The sequence below is a fragment of the Micropterus dolomieu genome, linkage group LG01, assembly GCF_021292245.1.
Source record: "Micropterus dolomieu isolate WLL.071019.BEF.003 ecotype Adirondacks linkage group LG01, ASM2129224v1, whole genome shotgun sequence".
NCBI lineage: Eukaryota > Metazoa > Chordata > Actinopteri > Centrarchiformes > Centrarchidae > Micropterus > Micropterus dolomieu.
Window position 1 is genome coordinate 25,695,636 of NC_060150.1, and position 26,961 is coordinate 25,722,596.

The 26,961-nt window shown below is 43.7% G+C and overlaps 1 protein-coding gene across 2 annotated transcripts in view; it reads right to left on the minus strand.

Annotated features, from left to right (window-relative positions):
* Positions 1–964: 964 nt before the first annotated feature.
* Positions 965–26,961, minus strand: part of zeb1b (zinc finger E-box binding homeobox 1b) — a 69,448-nt gene continuing 43,451 nt past the window's right edge. For both annotated transcript variants that reach the window (XM_046062392.1, XM_046062399.1), the window contains exons 2-8: positions 18,027–18,182; positions 11,235–11,396; positions 9,444–9,646; positions 8,690–8,795; positions 6,473–8,175; positions 4,651–4,831; positions 965–3,963 (exon numbers count right to left, since the gene is read on the minus strand). In XM_046062392.1, the coding sequence (XP_045918348.1) occupies positions 3,242–3,963; positions 4,651–4,831; positions 6,473–8,175; positions 8,690–8,795; positions 9,444–9,646; positions 11,235–11,396; positions 18,027–18,182 (3,233 nt within the window). In that variant the 3' untranslated portion in view covers positions 965–3,241. The remainder of the gene's footprint in view (positions 3,964–4,650; positions 4,832–6,472; positions 8,176–8,689; positions 8,796–9,443; positions 9,647–11,234; positions 11,397–18,026; positions 18,183–26,961) is intronic.

A 26,961-nucleotide genomic window follows, 5' to 3' on the forward strand; every position in this document is an offset into this window, starting at 1 on the left:
CACAAAATAAATTCTTCTCTTTATTGAGACCAACCAAACGAACCTCATAGTGCCTGTGGAAAAAAAAGTGACCTCAAAAAAAGCTAACTGGAGGCAGGTTTTAGCACACCTGGAGTCTCGTTAAGAAAATGGGTTTGGAGGTGTGGACTACAGCTACTTTGACTGATAAAAACCCCTCAAACCCATAACACCAGAGCAACTCCACAACAGAATGACTTTAGAAAAACAAAAGTCAGAGATCCAGACCTCAACCCAATAGAGATGCTATGGAATGATTTGAAAAGAGCCATACACATGAGTTGTCCAAAGAATATGACAGAACTAAAGCAGCTCTGCTTGGAAGAATGGGCTAAAATTCCTTCTGAACGATGTGCAAGTCTGATCCACAGTTACAGGAAGCGCCTGGTTGAGGTTATTGCTGCCGGGGGGGTCAACCAGTTATTAATTATAAGGGTTCACTTACTTTTTCCACTGCCATTTTGAATGTTGAATGAGTGTGTTCAATAAAGACATGCAATGACATTCACATACTTTTTCTTGCCACTGTATATTCCTTTAGAAAAGTACAAAGAACATCTACAATAAGTTATCTTGCAGAGTGACATTACTTCTTTGGGGTCAGCAATGGACTCTAGGGTGGTCGAGACTCCAGTAACTCCAATAAAACAAATCCAAGTAGACTGATTTGGGATTAGTGAGGGTGGTGCAATGTAAAAATCCCTGTTAATACAAATTATAAAAGATATAGAGGATATCAGCAGCCATTGTATTTATCCATGCTTTACAGCTAGTCTCTGTTCTGAACATTTTTTTGTTTAGTTTGTTTGTTTTTACATTTTTGAAGTGGTCCCTTTAGGGATTTTACCGTGTAATATTTACTTGATTATTGCAGTGTAATCAACAACTTCATATTGTGTGATTTTAAAACTCTCAATAACAACATAACAACCGCAGCAGCTTGTAGTTCATGTATTTTATTGTGAGATGGGGACTCATAAAAAAAATGAACAAAACAAGAAAACAAACAAAAAACAATCACTATAAAAAAGATGAGGATGTTAAAGGGGGAGGGGCATATAAAAGCAGGTGTGGTCTTGACACTGACATATAAAATAACAAAATTGGCACAAATAAAAACAGAAAAACATACGTCAATATTATTTTGGCTTGGCATAAAGGACAGTTTGTGTGGTTAAGGGTAATCCTTCAATAAAACAGCACACACTCATGCTATTAGACATACTATTAGTTTTCAAAAGTTCAGTAGCTTCATATTAGAGAGGGGAAAGAGAACGAAACTAACATGAGAATGAATGCAGAGAGGTCACAGGTTCCAATTTTCAGGCTTGCAGGGTGCGGTTTACTTTTTCCCCAAGGAAAAACATCTTTTTGTTTGTTCGAAAAACATACTTCAGTATGCTGGAGTCAAATTTTTTCCAGGCTTGTAGTTATTTGCCTTTGAATTTTTTTTCCATACTAAAATATATTATCGTATTAATACAAACTACAGTATTGTACACTACATAGTGTAATAAATAACCATAAAGAATATAAAAAATAAGTCACATAAATATAAAAGTTCTCTATGACTAAACAGACATACCCATCTCCTTGGGGGTGGGGATAATACTGCCATACTGAAACAGGACATAAAACAACATAAGAAACAAAAAGAAATAATACTGACAGGTAAAAAGTTTGTTGAATTAACCTCCTGGGATTCATATTTGCCTACATTTTGTTACCTGAAGAGACATCTGAGCGTATCATGGTGTGTTAAACAAGTGCACTGAAGCTTTAAAAAGGCAGAACACAGTTAACAATTAGAAATCATACTTCATCATCATCCATTAGAAAACATGTGCATTGTTATTTTTTAGCCTCTTCAATTAGAAATAAAAGCAACTTACCTAAAGTCTATGGTACATGAATATGTGGTAGGCTAAACTCTACGCTGTCAGGTGTGGTGGCGAACCAAAGTCAACAGTATTCCGGTTTATTGGTTAATCTGGGACCCGGCAATACCTGATCAGCTGCTAAGCTTCAACAGCAGTATTCAATGGCACTTTTGATATGCATGTTTTTCTTGTTTAAGTTATATTTTTTGCATATGGCTCAGAGTTGGGGGTAGGTATAAGGAGGGTCCACAGTTTTCTACATCCCCTTTCTGCTCGCTTAAACAGTTAAAGCAATAGTTTGGCGTTTTGGGAAACACGCTTATTTGCTTTGTTGCAGAAAGTTAGATGAGAAGCTCAATCCCTCTCTAAGGTCTGTCCGGTAAATATGAAGCTACAGCCAGGAGATGGTTAGCTTAGTTTAGCATAAATACTAGAAACAGGTGGAAACAGCTTGCGTAACTCTGTCTGAAAGTCAGAAAAACTCTGGCATGCATCACTTGGACAGATATGCAAGAGGTATCGATCTTCTCATCTAACTCTAACCAAGAAAAGAAGTGAGCATATTCCCAAAATGTTCAACTATTTCTATAATACACTGATTTGTAAAAGAAACTTTGACAACAATGTATCTGAAAGTCTAAAAGGAACTAAATGACCCGTCCGCTCTTCATTGTTTTTCTTCTTAAGGCTCACGATCCAATCACAAGAACATTAAAAAGAAATGTAATGCTAACATCTGCTAGCGTGATGGCATGGTATATCTAGTGCGGTAATACTGAAGGGTAGACAACACAAATCAACTGCTCAAATCCTAAGGTAAACCAAGCCACTTGTAGTGCACAGGATTTTTCAATTTTTCCTTCCAACTTAATAAAATACTGACTTTTTTTGTTCATTGGCAATAAAAAGGTATAGAAATATCTCCCAACTGTACAGCTTTTAAAGGTTAAAATATGAGTGATAAAATTAGTAACACTGATAAAAAGAAATGACCCAAGGTGTTTTAGTAATAAAACATTATCTAAAACTTCGGCTCTAGCTTCCAAAGTCTGTATAATGCATTTCCTTCTTTGTTAAAATTCACGTCCGTCTTCATCTTTTTCTTTACAAATGGATTTTTTCTGACAGTGAGAAATCTCTCTCCTGTGGAAAAGTCACTAGTATTTTTTTCAGGCACACCTGGATTTCTACACAGTAGTGAACTGAAAGAAACTGTAAGAGTGACCAGACATCATCTCCTGTGATCTTCCTCTGCATGGGGAGAGGAGGAATCTGATTGTGTCCCACGGAGGAGTCTGATTCCTCTTTTAGTCAGTATCTACCTTCTCCTGCAGCGTCTGCTTCTAGTCTTCAGAAACCGTGTTCCTGTTAGTTTCGGCTCCACTCTCCTCTGAGATCTCACCCTCTGTTTTCTCCTCTTCCGTCACCCCTTCTTCTGGATCCATCGCCACCTCTTCCTCCATCGTGACTTCCTCCTCTTCCTGAATGCTCCCGAGCACCTCCTCCTGCCTTGTGTCAGCCTCCTCTTCTTCCTCTATCATGTCCATCTCTGTCTTCTCCTCCTCTCCCTCTTCCACGACCAATACTCTCTGTATTTCCTCCTCATTCTTCTCTTCCTCCTCCTCTTCCTCGTCCCCTCCTTCGTCCCCTATCTGCACTACCTGGATGTCATCCATGTCCACTGCACCTTCCTCCTCCTCCTCCTCTTCCTCCTCGTCTTCCTCGCTCTCCTCATCCTCTCTGGCGCTGCTCCCTCGCTCGTCCGAGTCCAGCTGGGAGGGAGCCAGGTACTGCCCCTGCACCCGGCTCAGGGCCTCCATCTCAGCCTGGGCCTCGCTGTCCTCCTCAGGGCTCTCCCGGTCTCTGCCTTGGCTCTGTGTCTCCTTCTTACAGTAGGAGTAGCGGTGGTTCATGTGCTGAGAGTAGGAGCCTGAGTGGGAGAAGCGCTTGCCGCACTTGTCACACTGGTATGGCTTCTCTCCTGAGTGGAGCCGCATGTGTTCGATCAAGTGGTGTTTGTGTTTGAAGGCCTTGCTGCAGATGCTGCATTCGTGAGGTCGCTTCCCTGCAGAGAAAGAAAAAATAGGCATCAACATGTTTATGAAAAAAGTTAAATGCTGTGGAGTAAAAAAAAAACCCTCCAGTGCAATCAGAGTGAATCCCCCCACATTGTTGCGTGAAAGGTTGCGAGGCCCATAACAGTATCTATCATCAATGTATCCAAGGAGAACATTTCAAAACAATACAACAAAATCACGGCAATTTTGCTGTTTAAACCTTCAAGGAAACTTTATCCAGGCAGGAAACAGCTAGTTTCACCTAGGATGAGGTCATTTGGAGCTCAAAAGTATGGTTGCAAGCCAAGTATCAGAGTAATAAAGAAAAATAAAGACAAACTAAAACACCTCTGAGAGCGCTGACCTCCATTTGGCCACAGAATCACCATCTTAGAGCAATCAAAATCACTACCAGATCTCGCCTATTGCAACATTCGGTGCTTCACATGAGTAGCTGGCAGTGCAGAGGTGGGGAGCTGGCAGAAAGAAATTCTCAGACCTCTTCTGTGCATGTTGAGTAATACCTGCTGGAATGGAGGTGTCCACCCTTCTTTACGCTATAGCCCAAAATCCCCTTTCGCTCGCACTCTGACTCATCTTTCCCAGGACCCTACAGTAAGGAATGGTGAGTCCATCTGTTGTTTTTGGCCGTGTCCGTGCGTAGGCCTGAGAAACACATGAGAGTTTGTATTTACCTGTGTGTTCATATTTGTGTCTCAGCAGCGAGCTGCTCTTCTGGAAGATCTTGTCGCACAGGTCACAGGCATACATGCCGCTGTCCGTCTTCTTCATCTTCTTCCTCTGAGGGCCGGAGTCGGAGTCGTTGTGCTCCTCCACAGTGGACACGCCCTCTGAGCAAGTGTCCAGCTTCTCCTCCTGGAAAATATCACAATTCACAGAATTAGCTTTTACAGCAAAAAGACAATGAATGACTCAGGAAACTACCAGTCCTAATGAACAATTGTGCATGTGCATTGCAGGAAATTATGCTGTGTCATATCCTACACATAGCTTTCTCTGGACGTAGTTAAATTAAAAGGTTTTCAGGTTATGGGTGAGCAAAACCTCTTTCTCCTTGTCCCAAAATAAAACCATACTGTTCACTTATGAGAACACTTGCAGTTTTCTCCTGTCCCTGGGCTGGATGCAGTTAAACAGGATGTGAGGCAATATTAAAAAGAAGATATATACACAGGGCTCTTTTTTTACAAGGCAGGTCTATGCCAATCCACTTAACACAAAAGTATAATACAACAACAATAAATCAGTGAGGCAGGCAGAGGTGTGCCGTTTAAACAGATTCCAGCAGATCAATAGGGGCTCTGCAGTAAAGTGCAGCTTCCTGTCCTCATGGTGACAGCCCAGGAAGATCATTCACACACCCAGAGAGATCTACATCCATCATTAAGGGCCCATTAGGTGCCTGCACAAGGGCTATTATTTTTTACAAAGCACTGAATTCTGACATTTCTCTATATGACTTATTGATTAGCTGTTGGATGGTTTCAGACTATCTACCGTGTTCTGGTGGTTTTAAACAATAAAAAGTAATGATCTGGACTGAAGGGTTTGACTGATCGCTCCAAAAACAGAAACGCCAACTTGATTCAAATCCATTTGCTACTCAAAATGGCTACCAGATTAGACACTGAATCCTTTCCTGCACACTGTTAATCAGCTGGTTTACAAAATAAGAGTTTTTAACCTTGTTGCTGTGGTTGACCTGCAATGACACTAGAGGAAGAAAAACTAACTCTGAAATACTGAGGAAACTAATGAAGCTGACAACATTTTAAAATCACTTCCTCTCCTGTATACAGTAGGCCACAGAGTAACCGGGGAGTATAGGGTTTGTAATAATTTGACATTTAGGGAAATATGCCTATGACCTAACTTGGTAAGAGTTAGATTAGAAGATTGATACCACTGTCATGTCTGTACATTAAATATAAAACTAACACAGTCACCTAGATTAGCTTGGTACAAAGGCAGGAAACAGTTTGCTTGTCTGTGTCCAACGGTAACAAAATCTGCCTTTCAACCCCGACGAATTTATAGGTTAAACCTCTTCTGGAGTCTGCTGGTTGCCTGGTAAACTCACAGTGACGAAAAAATAGAGTGATGAAATAGTGACAAAATAGTCTAGCACATTACCACCCATAAAACCACGAGGCTTGTTTTTACACTCTTGTGTGGATTAAGCAGACGAGTTAATCATAACATGTTAATTAATGACCTTTAGAGGTGGATTTTGTTACCTTCGGACAGAGCCTTGCCAGATGTTTCCCCCCCGGTTCCAGGTTTGTGCTAAGCTAAGCTACCTGACAGCTGCCTACAGCTTTATATTTAGTGTACAGGTATAAGAGTGGGATCGATCTTCTCATCTAACTCCGTAAGAAAGCAAATAAGCGTAGCAGTCACAGCTGAGGATGTATTTCCCAAAATGTCAAACTACACTTATAACAATACAGGAAAGCCCAACTGTTGCTATATTAGGGGACATAAATGGTTGCGCACCTTCACTCTGTTGAGATGGATGGCTTCATGCGTCTCGGTCCCTGCAGGGCTGTTTGCTGTAGTGGTATAGGTGTAAGCCAGCTGGGGGATCAGGATAGTCTGTTTGTTGTTAGTGGCTAGTGCCCTTAGACATTGCATCGTGGTCACAATGTCGAGGGGTTTTGCACTTGGCTGGCTGGCGTACAGTGCGATGGAGCTGGTGCCAATGGCTGAGAGTGGCGATGCCTCTTTCTTTGTGCAAGTTAAGTTTAGCGGTTCTTCCACACTGGTAGAGCCAGAGCAAGGGGAGGGGTAAACACAGGCTTTAGCTATCACTCTCTCCACTTCCTCTCTGGCAGGCTTTGGCAGTGACAGGTCTAGGGGTCCCTCAGTGCTCTGGGGAGGCTGGGCTGGGACGGGACCGCCAGCTGTCAGATTTAGTGGCAAGGGGGAGGCCGGCGAGCTGTGGGTGCCGTTGACCTCCGCTGGGGTGGCCTCTGTAGGGCTGTCCTGGGTCACAGAAGGGCTCATATTGGCTGTGTCCTTCCCTGGGACCAGAGACACCACAGTTTTAGCTTCACAGGTGTCCTCTTCCTCTGAGGGAGGTGTTGGAGCACCCAGTGATATCTGACCCTCCTGCATTTTGTCAAACCACTTCTTAACCACGTGGACTGGCAGGCTGACTGAGTCAGAGATCTTGGCCAGCTCATCCTTGGAGGGCTCTGCATTTAAGGCAAAGTAGGCCTTGAGCAGGGACAAGAGGTTCTTGGGCTGGTTGCAGAGTCCTCCTTCTGAAAGCAGGGCAGCAACAGCAGAGTCAGACTTATCCAGGCCTGCTCCGTTCAGCCTGACACCATCCTTCTTGCAGTGCTTGAGGGCATGGAGCGCTTCCAGCCCACCGGGACAGTTATCACACAGGAGACAGGTTTTAGTGGTCTTTTCCTCGTTTTCTTTAGTCTCATTGGGCCTGGTGCCTCTGATGGTAAGATCTTCTGGGAGTTTCATGTCAGTGGTGGTCTGAGCTGGTAAAGTTGTCTCAGACTCTTTCTTCAGGTTTTGGGCTGTGAGCTGGCCCTGGTTGGGGTCCAAACTGTAGTTTATAATGATTTTTGCATTTCCATCCTGACCCACAATAGGCAGACTGATGGCTGAGATGAGTTGCTGTTGCGAAGGATGGAGCATTCCAGCGGTTAACCCCGAGCTAACCTGCTCCTGGCCTTTGGCACTGCTTTCCAGCACCTGGCGAATGACGTTACCGTCCACTGCCACTTTGAGAGCATTCTGCAGGTCTGACAGGTTGATGCTGATGGGCGACACCAGCCCCACAGTGGGCAGGACCACGGCCTGCACTGTGCCCTGCAGAGGAGCTGCAGCTCCCCCACTGAAAATCCCACCGTTCATGGCGGTCACAGCTGAAGATGTTATCACCGTCGGCTTGTACTCGTACTTGTAGTCCAATGGCTCAGTTTTGATCTGGTTGAGGGGCAGCTGCTCTTGCAGGGGCTTGCTGTGCTCCAGCTTCTCTCTAATCTGGGTGCGGAGGACTGAGGGGGGCGTGTGCAGCACTGGTGATGGAGCCTGGGTCTGGGTTTTGGCATTCCCCAAGCGTGGTCTGCCGTTAACTGAGATGACGCTGATGCACTTCTTACTGCTGATGTGGGAGCTGTATGAGCCTGAGTGGGAGAACCGCTTCTTGCAGTTGGAGCACTCATAGGGTTTCTCTCCTGAATACAACCACAATGTGTGTAGCAGAGAGACAGAGAGAGAGAGAGAGAGAGAGAGAGAGAGAGAGAGAGAGAGAGAGAGAGATCGCGAATCAGGGAGAGAAACAGATTTCCATTAGTGAATGAAGCTAAATTGGCAAGCTAGGCTATGTGCAGAATGGCAGGACAACGCTCTAATGCATTTCAATGATGCTTAGACGCTGATGTAATGGCACCATTGGGAAATGCCCTTCTCTAATTGCTGTATAATAATGCCAAAAGAAACACAGATACAGCACATTAGGGAAGAGCACAAAGGACTGAAACACAATAAAAGGATATTTAAATACATGGAATTGACTAAAACAAAAATAAAACATAAATATTGGTTCAATGGGCACTTAAACATCTGTGGCCAACTGAGAATCATGGCAAGGACATATACCCTAGTCCTGCTCACATGCATGTACACGCACACTCACACACACATACATGATGATAGATGCTGCCATGGTGACAGGGGTTGTCCACTCACCACTGTGGATGCGTAGGTGCTCCTTCAGATGGTGCTTGTATTTAAACGCTTTGCCACATTCAGTGCACTTAAATTTACGATTGCCTCCCGACTGTGTGATGTGTCTCTGTCAGACGAGGGGAGAGGGGACATTCAGTGAGATACACAATGAAAACACAACCTTTGAACTGCTACTAATTCATGTCACAATGTCATTAATCAATTGAGGGCAAAAGCTCATGTTTATTTATCATGTTTGGAAGCGAGCTGCGAAAGAAACAGGACTAAACTTCCACGTAGGTTTGCATCATTTAGAACCACTTCGTCAATGCATAATTACTAGAAGTAGTATGCTACTGAAACCAATGACAGGTAATCCAGTCACACTGAGTATTTGAAAAAGAACATGTCTAGTGTAGACTGATGCACTGGACCTGTACACACAATATTAAAGCAGAGAATATCTTTAATATAAAAACTCTTCCTCTAGCTGTTTCAGTCACTTTTGCCAAAAGTTCATGTTAACGAGTCTACTTCATTATTGTAGTCTGCTCTTACAAGAGCATTCAAGGATTTACAAATTATTTGTCTGTATTTAAATTTAGCATTTAAATCCAACATAGGGGTGTTTGCTGAAAACTGCATTTCCAACACTAAGAGCAGAAAAAAATATTCTAATCATTAGAAGATAATGGAACAGGAGATTTTACAGTTTAACCATTGGATGTGTTTTATCAGTATCCAGTGTCTTGACTCATTTCTCAGTCAGATTTACCTGATCCCGTCCGCTCTTGTGAACCGTCATGTGCCTCTCCAGTTGAGCGCGGTATGCGAAGCTGTAGCTGCACTCGGGGCAGCTGAAACTCTCTTCGGTCTTCTCGTGCCGGTACTTGATGTGCTCCTTCAGGGAGCTGTAACGCTTGTAGCCACGTGCGCAGTACGGGCAGGTGAGCAGCTGAGAGAACGAATCCGGAGTTCCTGGGTGAAAAAAAAAACACACAAGAGGAAGAGTGTTTTAATGACATCTGTGAGGGTGAAGGGGGAAGGAGAAGAGGGGGTTAAAAACACATGGTCAATAGAGAGGGCTCTTTGATGTTACACAAGGCCTGCCACAGTGACACTCCCCTGCTATTTCACCAATCACTGCGAGATCCTCCCCCACAGGTAAACAGTACCCAGGTAACCATATGGATAAAGTGATACACAGTAACACCTTCCTGACCTTTTAAAAATAGCTCCCTGGGTTGCCAATGTAGGACTGTGTATTATTTTTGCTTTTGTTCTTCTTGCTGACACAAAGCCCAGCGATTACAGCTTTCACACCCCTCAAATTCCATGATTTGATTGCCTATTGTGCTTAGCTTTTCACGTTTCAAAAACACCCACGCGTGTAAGGAAAAATGAGCTTGTTATAGGGCCGTCTGCCTGGATCCAAGCTGGTTAACAGAGGGTCTCCGTTGCCTGGCTCCCACACAGGTAAAGCATTACTTTGTTAACAGGTGATGTATTAAGTTCCCCTGTGGGACAGGTGAGGGCCTCGGGGTGGGAATGCACACATATTATCGCCCAGGTAGCTGTGAGTCAGAGCTCGCACAGACGTGACAAATTTACTCAGGTGTTGCTGTTTCTCTTTCTCCCCTTTCCCACCGCCCTCCTCCCTCTCTTTTTTCCCCTCTGTGGTAGCAGGTAAAAGCCAAAAGCACGGGAGCAATAAAGGCCCCAGTGTGCTGCACTTAACAAATGGCGGTGTGTGCAATGATGTCGGAGAGTGGCGTTAATGGGGTGTAGTTAACACCTGAGGTGAGACAGGGAGCAGGTAGAGCCATCCCCAGGGGGCGAGTAATTACTGGGTAGGTGCAGTAATAGTGAGATCTCAGTGACTGTGAGCTCTTGAGTGGAAATAGTGGTGTGTGTTTCAGTGTGTGTGATTTAGGGACACTACATCTTGCTTGTGAGCATCCTCTAAGGTTCACCTAACAAAATCGTCAATAAACTTACAATACATCCAGAACTCCGCCACCCCCCTGCTCACTTCCAGCTGTCGCAGAGATCACATCACCACGTCCTTCACAAGCTCCACTGGCTCCCGCTTACTTACAGGATCCACTTTAAACTTCTACTCATCACCTACAAAGCCTTAAACAACCGGGCCCCTTCCTACCTCCCCGACCTCCTCCAATGCCACACGTCTATAGGTCGCCTCAGGACCGCAGATGCAACAACACAAAAAACCATCAGGAAAAAGCGTTGGACCTGGGGTGACAGGGCCTTTTCAGTTGCTCCAGCCTCCCTCTGAAATGCCCTCCCTAGCCACATCCGACAGGCTAACACCACGACATCTACGACAACAGAGCCTCAAAACCCACCTTTTCAAGACTGCATTCCCCAGTTAACTTCCTTCCCCTCTGTCTCCTCTTCTTCTTCTTTTTATTTTTATACTAATTACTTTCATCTTGTACAGTATTTCTGGAAAGGGATGTACACACAAAAATCTTGATGGTGTTTCTATAGTTTTTTTTTGTGTAACATGAATGAGCTGTGAACGCTGTGCGGTGATGTTCTGTACCATTCTCGTCATGGATGCTGGCGTCGGGGGTGCCCTGACGTTGAGGCTCGTCCTCTGGGGCCTCTGGGTAGATGACGGCCGTGTCTCCTTGCTGAAGCATCTCCTCCACTAAGGCATCTGTGCTCACGTCATCCTCACCGTCTGACACGCAATCCTCCTTCACTGTGCAAACACAAACACACACTGATCACACACTGATAAGAGGCAAAAGGAGTTAGCGTTAACCCCATTATTTCAAGACTTGCATCAGTGAAACCTATATATTGTAACCAAAACAAAAATACTGATATGAAATGTGATACTCCAATAATGTCACAATGAGTGTCATTATAACTGAACCAGATCTTAAGAGTCCAAGCCCTTGATCATGACATGATCACCAGCCCGGTATGAGGCATGCGCCGCCGGGAGAAAAAAAAACAAACATCCTGAATGCTATTATTCACAATAGGATGAGAAAACTAATTAGTATTAGTTTCAAAGGCCACAGGCTACTGTATGAGCATCAAGCTCTTTGTAAGAACTGAATGACAAGCCTCTATTCACAATGTTAGGTAAGGTACTTGTTGAGACTGGGACTGATAATTAGGTGATGAATCTTGTTCTGGTGTATTGCGGTGGATAGATATCACACGCACGCACGCACGCACGCACGCACGCACACACACACCACGCTCTGCTTTCTGGAGAGGTTTGGCCTTCAGACTGTACTTAATATCCCAGCAAATGAGAGCCTGCATCTGGGAGCTGAGCGTGTTCTTCCTCCACATCACATCCCAGCCAGCTAGTCTAACGAGCACTCATTACAAAGCGGCGACTTATAGGAAGTGTAACCTGAGGATGGAGTTTAGGATGCATGAAAGCTTCCTTCCCTCTTTCCATCTCTTCTCTCCCAGAGCTTCCTGAAGCGGATAACGGAACCAAGTATAGTGTGTCGGCAATTAAACCGAGTATTATTCCTCTATGGATATGGTAGTGTGCCTATGTGTATCATTACGAAGAATAATTACAAAGGTGCTAAAAGCAAAGTGAGGCTACTGTGGATACTGTAGACAGTGTTTACTGAGCAGATGTCTTATGGATTGAATCAAGTCCCCCACCCTCTCCTGCTTAGCTGAGATTTGAGAATTGTGTTTTGTGAATTGTGTGTTGAAAGATGGGGCCAGATGTGTTCTCCTCGGAGATGGGAACAGGTGTAGCCCTTCATGACTCACCGACGCACAGTGCATACCAGTACTCTTACATACAGCCCTGCCCTGGCTTACTCTGGTGAACAAAGCCCTGAAACAAGCACAGTCATTTGTTGCTATGGTTATTAAAGACCATGCCCTGTATAAAAAAACCTGTGAGAGATAATATGGAGAAAGAGGCTGTGTGTTGGTGAACGTGCGTGTGTGTGTGTGTGTGTGTAAAGCAGAAGGCAACAGCAGGCGCTGAGAAAGTCAAATTGTGGAATTCTCATCATTCAGTGGAGGGTCAGAAACACATTAGGGGCTGCTAACCCCCGTATATCACACAGTTATTCTCCCATGACCTCATTAGCGTCAACAAAACCCTCTAGACATGTTTGCCACATTTGTTTTAGCATCTTAAAGAAACAGTTTTGGGACAAAAAACTTGACATTTTGGGAAATACACTTATTTACATTCTTGTCAAGAGATAATTGAAAAAAATCAAGAGCCTGCTACTTTTATATCTGTGCTTTTAATATGAAGCTAACAGCCATGTCAGGTTGGTTTAGACTAAACATTAAAAAACAGGGGAAACCACTAGCCTGGCTCTGTAAGTCTTTATGTCAATCTAAGCTAATCACCGTCTGGCTGTAGCCTTATATTTAATAGACAGACATAAGAGTGGTATTGAAGAAGAAAACTAGTGCATTTCCCAATTTGTCAAGCCATTTCTTTTTTTGTGTGTTGAAAAGATATTGTAAAACTTGCATGTGGGAAAGTGCTGATTTTACTGTGCTTAGCTTGCATACCCTGCTCAAAGGCAGCATCCAAACACTCAAATAAACCTTTAGGCTACTAAATGTCGAGCATGTGTGTGAAGTAGTAGTCCCAGTTGGGGGTCTGTGGTGCAAAGGTATGACAAGCTGTTGTTTTCGCTCTTCATGTGTGTGTGTGTGTGTGTGTGTGTGTGTGTGTGTCTGTCTCACTCGGCTATTTTGTTAAGTACAGCACATGGCCGGAAGGGTTCACAGCCTCTCTGAGGCGGCCCCGTGTTATCAGGCTGCTCCCCTGACATGAAACATCACACAGGCCATTTATGTGCTGACGCAGGGATGTGAATGCACCACTGCACAAGTGGAAAATCATTCCAAAAGCCCCAGAACGAAGGCCCCGTGAGGTTATAGCCGGACTTTCGGCTGTAGTTATGATCTAAAAAAGTAGTTTTACTCATTTTACAGTGTAACCTAACTATAGTACGTCTTAGAACAAGATCTCCAGATCACCCACTCCCCTCTCTTTTTTCACAAAGTTTCTCCCATAGACTCTAGAAGCAACTATAAAATGGTGAATAATTTAGTGGATAACCCCTGCTAATTACTCATTTCATTTCATATCATCAGAATTTGATCAGTTTGGTTCCATAACATTTGAAAAGTCTAGAAGAGCTGCACGATTAAATCCTTTTATCCAAATTTGAGTTAGCAGAGGGCTAAACAGGAAGTCTCTAGTGCACTTGCTCTATGGGCCATGTGATGCAGGAGATCCAGTTATTTTCCACAGTGGAACTTTTTTGGCTTCATGAGCCACCGAGCAACTTTGATAGGAATGAAAAGGCTCCGACAATGTGTCCAGTTTTATACATCCATGATCCAGACCTGTTCATGAGTCTATCTTGGATGGGACATATCAGCGACAGGAATTTGCCCAAACAGCTCAAATAGTTAATTAATTAATTAGTTAATCATTAATTTCAATCATCCCTTAACTCCATTCAGGGCCATGTCATTTGGATGAAAGTATCAGGGGATTTTTGCAACATGACCTTTTCTCTTGTAACACAGAAATCACTTACAGCGTTACAATACTGCTAACTGCATTAGCTGCCACTAGCTAGTTAGTCAGTTGAGCCCCTTTTCCAGTGCATGGTACCAGCTTAACTCGCCTCCATTCTCCTCGACTTGACTCGCTTTGTTGCCCTCTCCTCACTTTTCTATTGCAGATATAGTACCCAGTCAATGTAGCCGGTCGTCAATGTAGCCGGTCGTCAAAGCGACGCTGCACAAAACTGCCGTGGCATAATCTTGCGTGAGTATAATGAAGAGACAAACGATTCAAGTTCAAAACCAGTTTGAAAACAAACTAGATAAAGCCATCAAGTTCTGAAAAGAACTCTAGCACTGAGAAAGAAACACAAAGATAAAAATGCAACAATTTGGCAGGTCTGGGGTAGAGTAGAATCGAGACGAGTTAAGCTGGTACCATCCAGTCGAATGGGGGCATTAGTGGTCCGATAAGATAACTCCACCCTGACTGGACGCTCACTCAGAGAGCGCTAGCGCAGGAGCTTTGGCCAGTTTAACAATAGGGAATGCAGTACCGAAGTGATTTACAGTGGCTCCAACAGGACTGTGACTCCAGGGAAAAATGAAGACAAAGCAGGTTCAGCTGGGGACAGGAGAGGTGTGAAACAGGAGAAGAGCGAGTTTGTAGCAAGTTAATTTGTGAGCATACATCATCCATTGTGTTGTCCACCAGTATTTCTTCTTTTGAAGTTGTAAGTTATTTATTCCCGTGTTTTGAAGAACAAGACGTGTGATGTTATATGCTGTTTAAATAAATTAACAAAATGTTCAGTCTCCTTGCTGGTTGTACCGACACATTTAGAATCATTAACGCGTATGCTGTTGGCATTTAACAGGCTTCATGCCCCTTGTAAAATGTTTATTATTATAAAGTCTCATTACTACGGTTTTGTATTTCTCTGTAAATGTTACTTACTGTACTGTAAGATTACTGTAAGATTCTTTCTCAGCCCTGGAATCATTAAAAAAAACATTTTCGGATGCCCTGTAATATATTAAAATAATTAAAATTAACATCATCAATGTGTGACAACTAGTCGACTAATGAACTAACAACTAGGAAAGTCTTTAGTCTGGGCAGCCCTAGTAAAGATTTGATACTCTACCTCCCATCAACAAGAGTAGACGAGAGGTATTTCCAAATTTAGTATGATTTGCTTATCATTGGTTAAGAGCTACCAAGCATTTGTGTCCAGAGGGGTGGCTCTAGTTTAACATCGCATTGTGACATAAGGCACGCAGGAATGTAGGTGTTCCTGTGTATTCAGTCCCTGCTTCACAAATAATACAAATGGATTTTAGACCAATGCTAAGGAACGTCAAATGCCATCACTGCACGTCAGTCCAACAGTGAGGAAATAGTGTCACTGTGCATGAAAACCTTGAAACTTCAATGCTGGTTGGAACAATGCAGTACAGAACGAGTGCCCATCACACACCCTCAAACAAGGTCTAACGCTACATTTTCTTGCAGTTAAACCCTGTGTTTCGCTCTCATTAAGTGCCATTGCAGCCTCACGATATCAAAGCTTTCCAGTTCCAGCCTGCCCATTCTCTGAGATGTAATCATGCTCCTCAACTCATCAAATAGAAAGGAGAAGCCCTCCTAGGACAAAGCTCTCTCTACATTTTCCTCCCCTCGAGTTTGTCAGCCTGTTCTTAGAGGACAGCAGGCTGTAGTTTACTGCAACAACACTGGGCTGTTCCACTACTACATAATTATTCAGGAGTGAATGAGTAATGACAGCGAGCAGGGTGCCCATGATACCATATAATCAAGAGGAATGATTCAGAACAAGAGAAACAGTGAGAGAGAGTAAAAAAGAGGGGAGAAAGGAGAGGAAAGAAGAGATTCAAAGCACTGAAAAACCACCTTTAGGTTTTGGAGAGCGGCAGTCTCAGGAGAAGGGGTGTCAAGGTTTTAATTTGAAGCAAACTGGGCTATGCTCAGGAGAAGATTAGTGGGTGGTGGTCACTTTTCAAGGCTACACCAGAGACTTGGCTGTTCTGAAACCAACAGAGGGACGGATGAAGAGATGAGAGACGAGAGAAGTGTGTTTGTTTAAAGGACTGTGGCTTTCTCCGTGTTTCATCAGTCCGATCCAGAGTGACAGTAAAGTATGTATGATGTATGAGATGAGGCCTAGAGACAGTGAGAGAGCAAGAAAGAGGTGTGTGTGTGTGTGTGTGTGTGCACATGAGAATATGCCTGATCAGGCATAAGTGTGGCGCTCACCCAGCTCGCTGAGTTGTTTCAGTGTAATTCATACTTCTGAAGTGTTTAATGTTCACGAACCCTGGCCAAAACCAATGACATTATTCTTCCTCCAACTCTCCCTTTATTCAAGGAGGTAAAACATGAGAGCACTGATGAAAATGACAGGATAATCTGGGGAATAGGTGACTACACTGTGCACGGGTCTGTGGTTTAAGCGTGTACATGTATATGTGCATGTGCAACTGAAACCTTGCAACTGAAACTGACTAAGATCAACTCAGTGGAGAGGAATTTTTCAAAATCCCTCCCTGAACTGAAAGTGATAGGTTGCAGGACATTTTCGCATGTGCTAAGTTGAACTCTTGCTAAATCAAAGCCCCACACAGTCTCACACATCTCTCACAAATGAACAACCCAGCCAAAATGTGCAAGGAGCAACACCCTTAAATAAATATTCTTGTGGCTGAATATCTAATTACATTTCATATGAGCTTGTCACAGTGTTGCACATACTGCATTTGGCACAGGCCCAAAACTAACAGCGTCACAAATATACACACACGCACACAGACTTATATACACATGCAGTATGAGGTCAGGAGCAGCAACGCAGAGGCCTTCAGCCAGATTGACACACCAACATCCTTCAGCACCTGCAATTGTTGTTTTGAGGGGGGGTGTAAGCCCTTCCTGTGACAGTGGGCTGCCTCTGATGTCACTTCCCCATGGGTTGAGGTACAAAGAAGTTCACGGCGGCCCCTCCAATGCCCACCAGTGCTATAAAGTTCTCCTCTGGCCCTTTGGTTGCGAGGCTATTTTCTATTCTTGAAGGTCTCTCGGTCTGTTGGCATTGTCTTTGTTTAATACCGTGCTTCCTGCCTTAGTTGGAAACCCTCCACGTGTAGTACCTGTTTCCCTACACTTTGTGTTTCACAATGAGACAAAGCCTGGTACTGTGCACAGATGTCAGCGCATACATTTCCTAACTTAGCTTGCATCACGTCAGCTGAGGTCAAAATGAGACAGCAGCACTCAAACAATTGATGTTGTAACAACAAATGAAGACACATTTGCATTTATGAACTTGAGACATTTGTAAGCAATGCTCTTATCCTGAGCAGACAGGAATAAGTATCGTATTCAAAGAGACTTTGCCAACCCAAAGATGCCAGTACTGACTGACAATGAAAGAAAATATACATCTTAAGAAATCTGCCAGGGTAGTTTAAATGATACTAATGGCATAAAAGACTTTGTTTGTCTTGTCTAAATAAACTAGCAGTTACCTACATACATTTCTGGCAAATAGTGAATCAAGTGCTGTTAGTGGCATATTTTTTCACATGCTAGGAAAATAAGATTTTAAAGCAGAAAATAAGATTAAATAAGTACTTGTGCCAAACTTTTTCACAATGCAGAAAACACAAGTCACAGAACCCTGTGGAAATGGTGGGTAGGAAGGTGAGGTGTGTATTGGCATGATTCAGTGTGGATGTGTGATGATAATAATGTGCCCTATGAGTGTGCGTCTGGTCTCACCTCCGTCCCAGCAGTGCTCCCTGGGGTGCTCGTCGTCTGGCAGGGTGCTGTCGCAGTCGGCCCCATCCGCCAGGCTGCCTTCCTCCTCCACGATGTGCAGCTTGTCCTCATCATCTGAGTCTGAGCCGGCCTCCACCACACTATTGTAGTTAGTCACTGTGTAAGGGGGACAGAGGTTAGAAAGGCTGGTCAGATTATGTCTATTTTTTTAATGAAGCGAGAGTGAACAGGTTACACACATTAAGTATTTTTATCTTTGAGAAAGATAATGTGAAAGGTCAAGAGCCGAAGAGGTTAAATATATGTACTATGTCACTTAAATGTCAAAACGATTAAAGGGGATGCTTGAAGGAGGATGGGTAAGGAGCTGGAAACACCAATTAAATAGGCTGTGGCCTAACTTCAGCAGACAACATTAAACTTAAATGATGCCCATGGGGAAAGTGGATTGTTGAAGCAGGAAAGAATAAAACAGCTAGGGCACTAACAAGAAAAGGAATTGAGGGTTATCAAATATAATGCAACTGATGATTCGGATGCCTTGATGTATTAAAATGTAAGAGAAAAATATGAAGCCAAAGTGAAAACAAACTCAGGAACAACAGGCTCCACGTTGCAGAGAACCAGAGAAAATTCACACTTGCACTCACACATACAGTACCAGTGTGTGAGATCATTAGATTTCAGGCTGAAGTGGTGTGTGCTGTGTGGGAGTCGCTGTGACCTGGTCGGTTGTGTTATAGGCTGAAGGAGCCAGGAGACACAGAGACAGCCGGCCTACAGAGAGGGTTATTAGGGGAGTAAATTTCCCTGACCGACTGTCTGCTTCAAATGTGTGTTCTTGTGTCTTCTTTTCATTCCCACCCAGTTACTCCATCTCTCACTTCCACCTGTGTTACTTACTACCCCCCCCCCCGCCCCCCCCCCCCCCCCCCCCCCCCTGGCAAAGACCTTTCATCTCTCTGTTCCACTGAGAGAGCTACAGATCCTCACACAGGCCAAATCAATTCTCCAGTGAGAGCAACACAGTCAGCAGAGGGCCCGGGCTGCAGCACTGAAACTACCTCTCCAGTTACTTTATCTCACATCATACACACACCCTGCATTCACTCTCTGAATATGCACTGACTGTACAAAGCACCTGAACATTTCTTTTTTCCTATCTGTCTTCACTCACCCCAACTCTACTCGCCCACCTCTTTCTGAAGTGGCTGGTTATGTTTTTTGTCAGGAGGAGGCGTATCTGGGAGAATCATGATCCTCTGTTTCAATCAAGGAGAATTGTTTTGGTGAGGTCTCTCCCTTTCTCTCTGCATTGTGCAGGTCATTACAACCGGCTAGCATTCACACAAACTTGGTAGGGTTCAAGCTGAGGGGGAGGTGGAAGGAAGGAGGTGTGGGGGCGGAGGGATGAAAGGTGGCGGAGGAGGAGGGAGAAGCACTGTTATTTGGCGAGCCGTTTGCAGGGTCAACACCGCTGTGCCGCAGCTGCAAAATCCTTTCGGGGTTTATCAGGAGAGCTATTTCATTCTCAACCTCTTTCCCCTCTTCACAATATTATCCACAATATTATATATTTCCTTTACCATGATGTGACCACCTCTATATTGTAGTTTTCAAGAGATACGTTCAGCTCAGTCAGGGCTGATGGATTGCTATCCAGGTACGTGTTAAGGTTCTTAACAGGCAAGCCAATATTACAATTGAAAACCTGGGAGTCGGGATCCCATTCAAACAAAGTGATAATTAATTGGATTTATATTGCATTTTAGTCTATATAAGCTGGTCTGTCCTTCTTCCTCTCTCTCCTCTTCCTTGTCTGCCTTACACCTCCTCTCTCCCTATCCCTACCTCTCTTTTCTGTCAGAGCGCCTCTGCCAGGTGATGTATTTTCCGTGCAGCAGCCCAAACAGGGTACAACACTTCATTCTGAAACAGTAGGTGCTTCAGGATGAGTCTGAGAGGCTGTTTAGGGCCACATCCACTCAGGTGTGGAGCTGAGGTCAGCGATTACAAAGGCAACGTTCTCTGCCGGCAGTGTCAAGAGAAAATGATCAAATATAAAACTGTGGAGAGAAAATCAATGTGCTGGTGTGTGCAGATGGGAGGTGGCAGCGGCCAGTGGGACGAATAAAGTGGGAGCTGGGAAGTACAGCAAAGGTTGGTGAGAGAAAAAGTAAAGACTTGGTGGTGTGGGGGGTGAATGGAGACAGTCTTCCTGTGCCAAATGGTTGGCAGTGTTGAAACAAAAATTTGTGTTCCAACAGGAGATGTAACACCTAGCATCAACAAAGGCTGCAATCCCTTCTGGTTACCCGACTGAGCATTTGGACAGCTGGCCTCATTAGCGCTAGCATGCTAGCACACAACAGGAGGACAACTCCTACGCAGCTGAGAGACAAAGTATTGGCAGGTGGAGGAGGTGAACATTTTACTCTCCTCTATAGGTTACAGTGTGTTGAACACCTGAGAAAATAATAGCCTGTTACCATGGCTTTGGCTTTTAGTTATTCCATAACCCCTGGCCATGGATCACGGCGTTGCAATGCATGCTGACACGGAAACATTTTATGGATCTGGGTAATAGGACACACAATCAATGTAAGCTCAGTGGCCTCAATGTAACATGATTACAGCTATCCACATTACATGATAAGGGCCGTTACCAGGGAAGACCTAATGCATCTGGGTCCCAATTCCAACTGTTATTGATGGTAGCTGAAAAGCACATGTTAGAGTTATTTACTTTTCACCTACACATCTTTGCAACATGCTATATATACTCGCCGTAGCGTGCCAATGGCTGGAATTCCCCAGCAAAACCATAGTAAATGACTGAAGCTAAAGCTGCTTGAATTTCTCCACCCTCACCATCACTCGTCACCCTTTTCCCCCCTTGAAAACTTCCCAGCGTCTATTGAAAGACAGTGCCAGACAGTCCACATCAGCTACACTAAGATATGCCTGCAGAGAGAGGGCTGTGTTGTTATGACCCCTGCCAGGCTGTATCAATTACTGGCAAAGGAACTGGTGACTGGGTGGGTCACTCCCAAAACAGGCCCAGCGTTACTCCATTGGAGGAGATCACCTTGGCAGACGTATCATCATTGATCTGTCAACACAGAACATGAAGCAGAATATGCCCCTTGACACAGGTTCATTTAGTAGATTCTGTCCTGTTACTGTCTAAACTTGCTGACTCATGCTCTGGCCTGGTTGATAAATAAGACACATTTCAGGAACTTAAAATCACTGTAGAGTAATACAGTAATGGCTTGCTCTGCACTGAGACAAGCCAGACAGGAATGACAGTATCTCAACCTATGTGGGAGTGAGCTATCTCTTTGCTTTGACGCCCTCAAGGTGTGAGTGAGTGCCTTAATAGCTAAGCTTTAGATGAGGACACAGAAACATATATACCCTGTGAACAAACACATTACCGTCTGAAGAAAGCTTTTATCTTGATTGATTACTTATAAGGACATCTGTAACCCAAGCCTATACGTCTTATGTGCAGGCCAACAGCCCCATACCAGAACATATAGGAGGTATGTCTGGAATGTACAACCAAAACACTTTTCCCTGAGTCTGGCTCTTAAAGTGATAGATCAAAGGGTGGGATATCCCCCTGATACTAATTTCAGACTACATCCACACTACTATGTTACATTAAAACAGAGTTTTAAAACGAAAACAATCTCTGTCCACACTAGTGTTTTAGCTGCATTTTAGAATTGATCTCACGTACACTGGGCATGTGTGTGCCGGGGTAAACAGGAAGCAGATTGTCTTCTCCGCAGTTGCAGAAGATTCGGCAAAAGAAGAAAGTACTATTAGAGATGAAGAACCACATCAGAGATTTCTTTGCAGTGACCAACAACGAGGTGGAACTGTTACTGAAAGTAACACAGGAGTACAAAGCAACTATAATAGCGGAAAACAGACTGGGAGTGGTCGCAAAGTAAATACGGCAAAATGCAAATTAAAATATAAGTGTTATATTTTAATAAAATCCCACAACTAAAACTCTGCCAGTAGCATTGTGTTTCTGCTTTGCATGACTTATAAGACCCAATCACAACACAAAATACGAGTGTCTGCGTCATCATTTTCCCGTCTGCACTAAAACGCTACGCTGGCGTTTTAAAAGGAAAACAGGGTAGGCAGCATTTTAAAACTTCTCCGTTTTAGGTTTTCACATTCGCCGTTTTAGTCTTGACGGGAGGTGCAACCGTAGCAAAAGGTCTCCGTTTTAAAACGAAAATGTAGTAGTGTGGATGTAGCCTCAGTCACTGACTGACACATATTCTGAGGTCTGCTGTTGTTCTGCTTGTGACAGCAACTGTGACAGCTATTTGTCTGCCCTTCCACTCCTCTCACGTCTCCATATTTAGCCTTGGTACAGGCTCCCTCATTGAGGTACGCCACTTATCTCATTTGGAGCTACCACAGGCATCCTCGAAAAGTACTGACCCTGCAACTCTGCAATGCCATTTTCTCAGGGAAGTCAACCACTACAAAAAAAAACAGCTCGAACCAAAGTAAAACAAAGCCGTGCCATTCAAAACCTCAAGTATGCCGTCTCAAGGTGAGGCGCCTCATTCAGCACTGAGGTACATGCTGCTGGGTTTGTTAAAACAACAGCCTTCCTCCCACAGAGTCAGGAAGGTCAACTCAAGTGCCGATAACAAAACAAAATAATTGGGACTTTTTCACGCAGGCTGCTTCAAACTTGCTAGGCCATTTAGGTTTGACAAAGGCAGCTTGGTGTTAATAGTTAGGCTAAGAGATACAACTGTTGACACATAACAGTATCCCTTCAGTTAGCTGTAGAGGGCACTAGGGGTCCCAAGAGAAGTTTCCTATCACGTTCAGCCTTGCCAAGCAGCTAATGCCATGTCTCTCCACCACAAGTTTCTGCCAACCATGCCAGAGGAGGCCAGTGACATCTACGACCAGTCATATCCTGGCCAGTTTCTGCATAGATACAAAACACAACATGCAGCAACAACACCAAATGACTCTTACTCATTCTTGTAAGTTAAACTGGGAGGGCAAAAAAAAGCAGAACCACTAGTGTGAAGCATGAAAATAGCATCAAGTAATGAGAATGAGTCACTTTGATGCAGTTCTGTATTTACTTGTGCCATAACTAGAGCGGCAACGATTACTCAATTAATTGTCAACTATCAAATTAATCTGCAACTATTCTGATAATTGATCTATTTGTTTGAGTAATTTTTTAAGAAAAAAAGTAAAGATTCTCTGATTTCAGCTTCTTAAATGTGAATATTTATGACATTATGATATTAAACAATATCTCTGAGTTATGGACAAAACAAACATTTAAGGACGTCATCTCGAGATTTGGGAAACACTGATCGACACTGTTCACCATTTTCTGACATTTTATAGCCCAAACAACTAATCAATTAATCAAGAAAATAACCAACAGATTAATGAAAATAGTCGTTTGTTGCAACCCTGGCCGCAACTTATAGAGATGTAAAATTCTCCAATGATAGATTCAGCCAGCAAATTTAAGTAGGCAAATAACTTTAAACAGCTAACAAAGACAGAGTGGTAAGATTATTCCATCAAAGTCAAAGCACTTCAACAACCTGTGGAGCAGAGCTCTTCGTAGGAATCATTTCAAAGGTGAGCTAGAAGACAATGGGCTCTTGACTTCCTCATGATGCTGATCAAGGTTTTACCACATGAGCTAATGGGCCTCCTCGGGTCAGTCATCTCACATCTGATGTGCACTTTCCATGATAACACTAATGCTAATGTGGAGACTATTGTTATCTTAATCTGTGTGATGACACTTAAACACATAAAGGAAGTCAGTGGGTGTTAATGAGTGTTAGGAAAAGTAAAGAATACATAACTGTGCCTCTGAGATTGTGGAATTCTTACAGTTAGTCCTACTAGTGCTGCTGCACCTAAATGAAACACTGAAAACAGACAATATTTTTACCGAAGGGAAGTCACAGGCTGTTCTGGGTACGGATCATAGTGGCAAGCGATGGTATTTCTCTCTGGGGCAAATGAGCATGGTTATGAGCCACACACATTCTATTACACTGGGCGTCCTCTGAGAGTGGCTGCTTCTGGCTCCTCTCTGCTCTTCTAAATAAGGCCAGGTGGGCTGGTAGGGACTGGAGGGCTCCGTCTTGCCACACATATGCTCACACACACAACACACACAAACACACACACACACACACACACACACACACACACACACACACAATTCACAGCAATGCCCTGGCCACCAAGTTTACACTCGTCTCCCAACCTATGTTTATGTTGGAGGTGAGACAGCCCCATCCACGGTAATAACAGTGGTACACCTAAGTGAGAGTGAAGAGTGTGTGCGTGTGTATGTGTGTGTGTGTTCTGCATGTTAAGCTGTTAAAAGGCCTGCTTGGCATGTAGACAGCTTATGGGTGGTCACATGACCTTGGCTGCATATCTTTCAAAGGAGACCATGATGAACTATCAAATGATTAACACATTCACCTACACAAAAATGCATCTGAACCCTACGCTACCCACTTAGAGTATCTCTGGTTCATCCCTCCCTCCCTTCGTCCATCACTGAAGAGGCCAGCTTCAGTTGTCCAACACTCAGCAGGTCTGTGGTGTGAGAATGTCCACCAAGTCAACCAGTCCAGTTCTACACAGTGTGGGCAAGTGACTTTTGTCATTATGTACAGGGAGTAAAAGTTGGGTAAGAAGGGAGGAGAAAAAAAGAGAGATGAGGAGAGGAAACATCTGCTGTAGATTCTGGTAAGCCCAGAAAACCTGCAGTCACGCTTCTGACCACCACCTTCCTTCTCCTCTCTCTTTAACCTCTCTGCTCCTTTTTACGGTTGATCTGTCACTGTCTTCCCCTTTGTCTCAGTCAGTGCTACCAGTTATATACCAGGCCTGTACACCAAGTAATAACACACTATGTTACCTGAACTCTACCATATATTTGGCTTGATATTATTAACTTATGATTTAACTGGAAATCACCTTGCACACAGAAACAACACCAAAACAGCAACACAAATATTTAGCTGGCACAGGAAACCATCAGCACACACCTAGGTAAACAGTTGTTTCCTTTCTGTAAGCAGCTGTTTAAGTTAAGTGCAAAACTCTCTAATACCAGGCAGGCCACCAAACCTGGCTAATGTTTCGTTAGTCTCTGTCAAATTTCATTGGAGATTCGCAGGCGAAATGAAATGTCCCTGTCACCTCTGCTGTCAGACTCCATTCAGGTTGCAGTTACAGACTGACTGAGACCTGTTTTGAAAGCTGCGCAGAGGTATGATGGTCTTCTTCCTTTGGATTTTGCCAGTTTGTGTCAAGGGTTGACATTCTGAGTGGAGGCTCTGTGAGGATATTATTAGAGCAACTGCCTTCAGGTATTCAGCCCATTTAAATGTAGTTGGTTACATCAGTAGCATCAAACTCCATAACGTAGCTTGTTTCCTTGTCCCCAACCACTTCAGCACAAATAACAGCAGCATGGCTGAATCAGCAGATACTGATTGAGGACATGTGTGAAATTCACCCACTCATGCATTAAGGCTGGACAATGGGCTAATGTATCCAGAGGTGTGATAATCATTTGTCATCAACAAGTGGCAGGCCAAACTATAAAGCCTGCTCTGTGTGTTGTAAGACAACAGAATCCAGTTTCATAGCTTGATCCAAGCTCTGTCATAGACATATGGGTGAGATGGCTGTGGACTTCAAAGCTACGGCTAACATGCTACAAATGCTAACAGTCTTTCTTTATGTCTGTTAGCACTGCACTTCAGTTGTTCAGGATAATATTTTCTTTTAAAATGACATTTATATAATAATCTGTAAATTTTTTCATTTTTTGTTGTTTCCACAATGCAGGATTTAAATCAATTTAATTTGATTTATGTAGCGCCAATTCATTACATTGCACTTTTCATACAGAGGAGGTCTAGACTCTACTCTTTGTGGCCTAACAGCCGAGCTGGGGCATGTTGAGGTGTGTGTTTAAATATATGCAATGAGCAACAACAGCGTTATCCAACCTGCTTGTGTATATGTGTGTATGCTTGTGCAGGTCTATATTAGGTTAGTGTAGCACAGGGCTGTTGCATTTTAGGAGCAGGTGACTGGACATTCCTTCCTGTATTAGGCTTGACAGTTTACTGTGGGGGAGTACAGAGCAGGGAGTATTACACTTGCCTATGAAGAGGGAGGGAGGTACACTGCCAAACAATGCTCCAACTGAAAACAATCTCATTAAATCTTGCTTACCTGTAAGTAAACCATACCGGCATCAGTAAATTCAACCGAACACCTCAGTTCATTAAGAAGTCAGAATATCACTGTCATTTATACTGTCACATATTTACATTCGTCAGTTCTTCACTCTAGTTGAGACTGTGTTTGTTATGTAGATTAATACAAAGATTGCCAGTCAGCAGCGAGACATGTGTGCACACAAACACAAAAGAGGGCAGAAAAGGTAAACGGAGGGGAACGATGGAAAGGTGGGAGGAGAGGAACTGCTAATGGCTTAAAAAGACAAAGCTGGCCTGTCACATCCGATGCTCATCTGAACTGATGGCTGCCCCAGGGAGGGAGTGTCACAAACTGTCAGAGAATCCGAGTGAAAGAAAGACAGAGAGAACGTAGAGGAGCGACAGAGGCTGGGAAAAGGAGACATAAAAGGCTGAAATAAAGGTGGCTGCTGAAAGAGGAAAAGTGAATAATAAAATGAAGGTAAAAGACAACACGGAAGTGGCAGGATAAAAGAGAGAGAGGCAGTAAAAGAGTTAAGGTAAAGGAAAACTTTTACATTGGCGCATGTGCATTCTCTGGTTTCCTGCGCCTCAGTAAAGGTCAATCGTTGACACTGTGATTCGGCCTGACAGATGTCTCAATGAGGGGA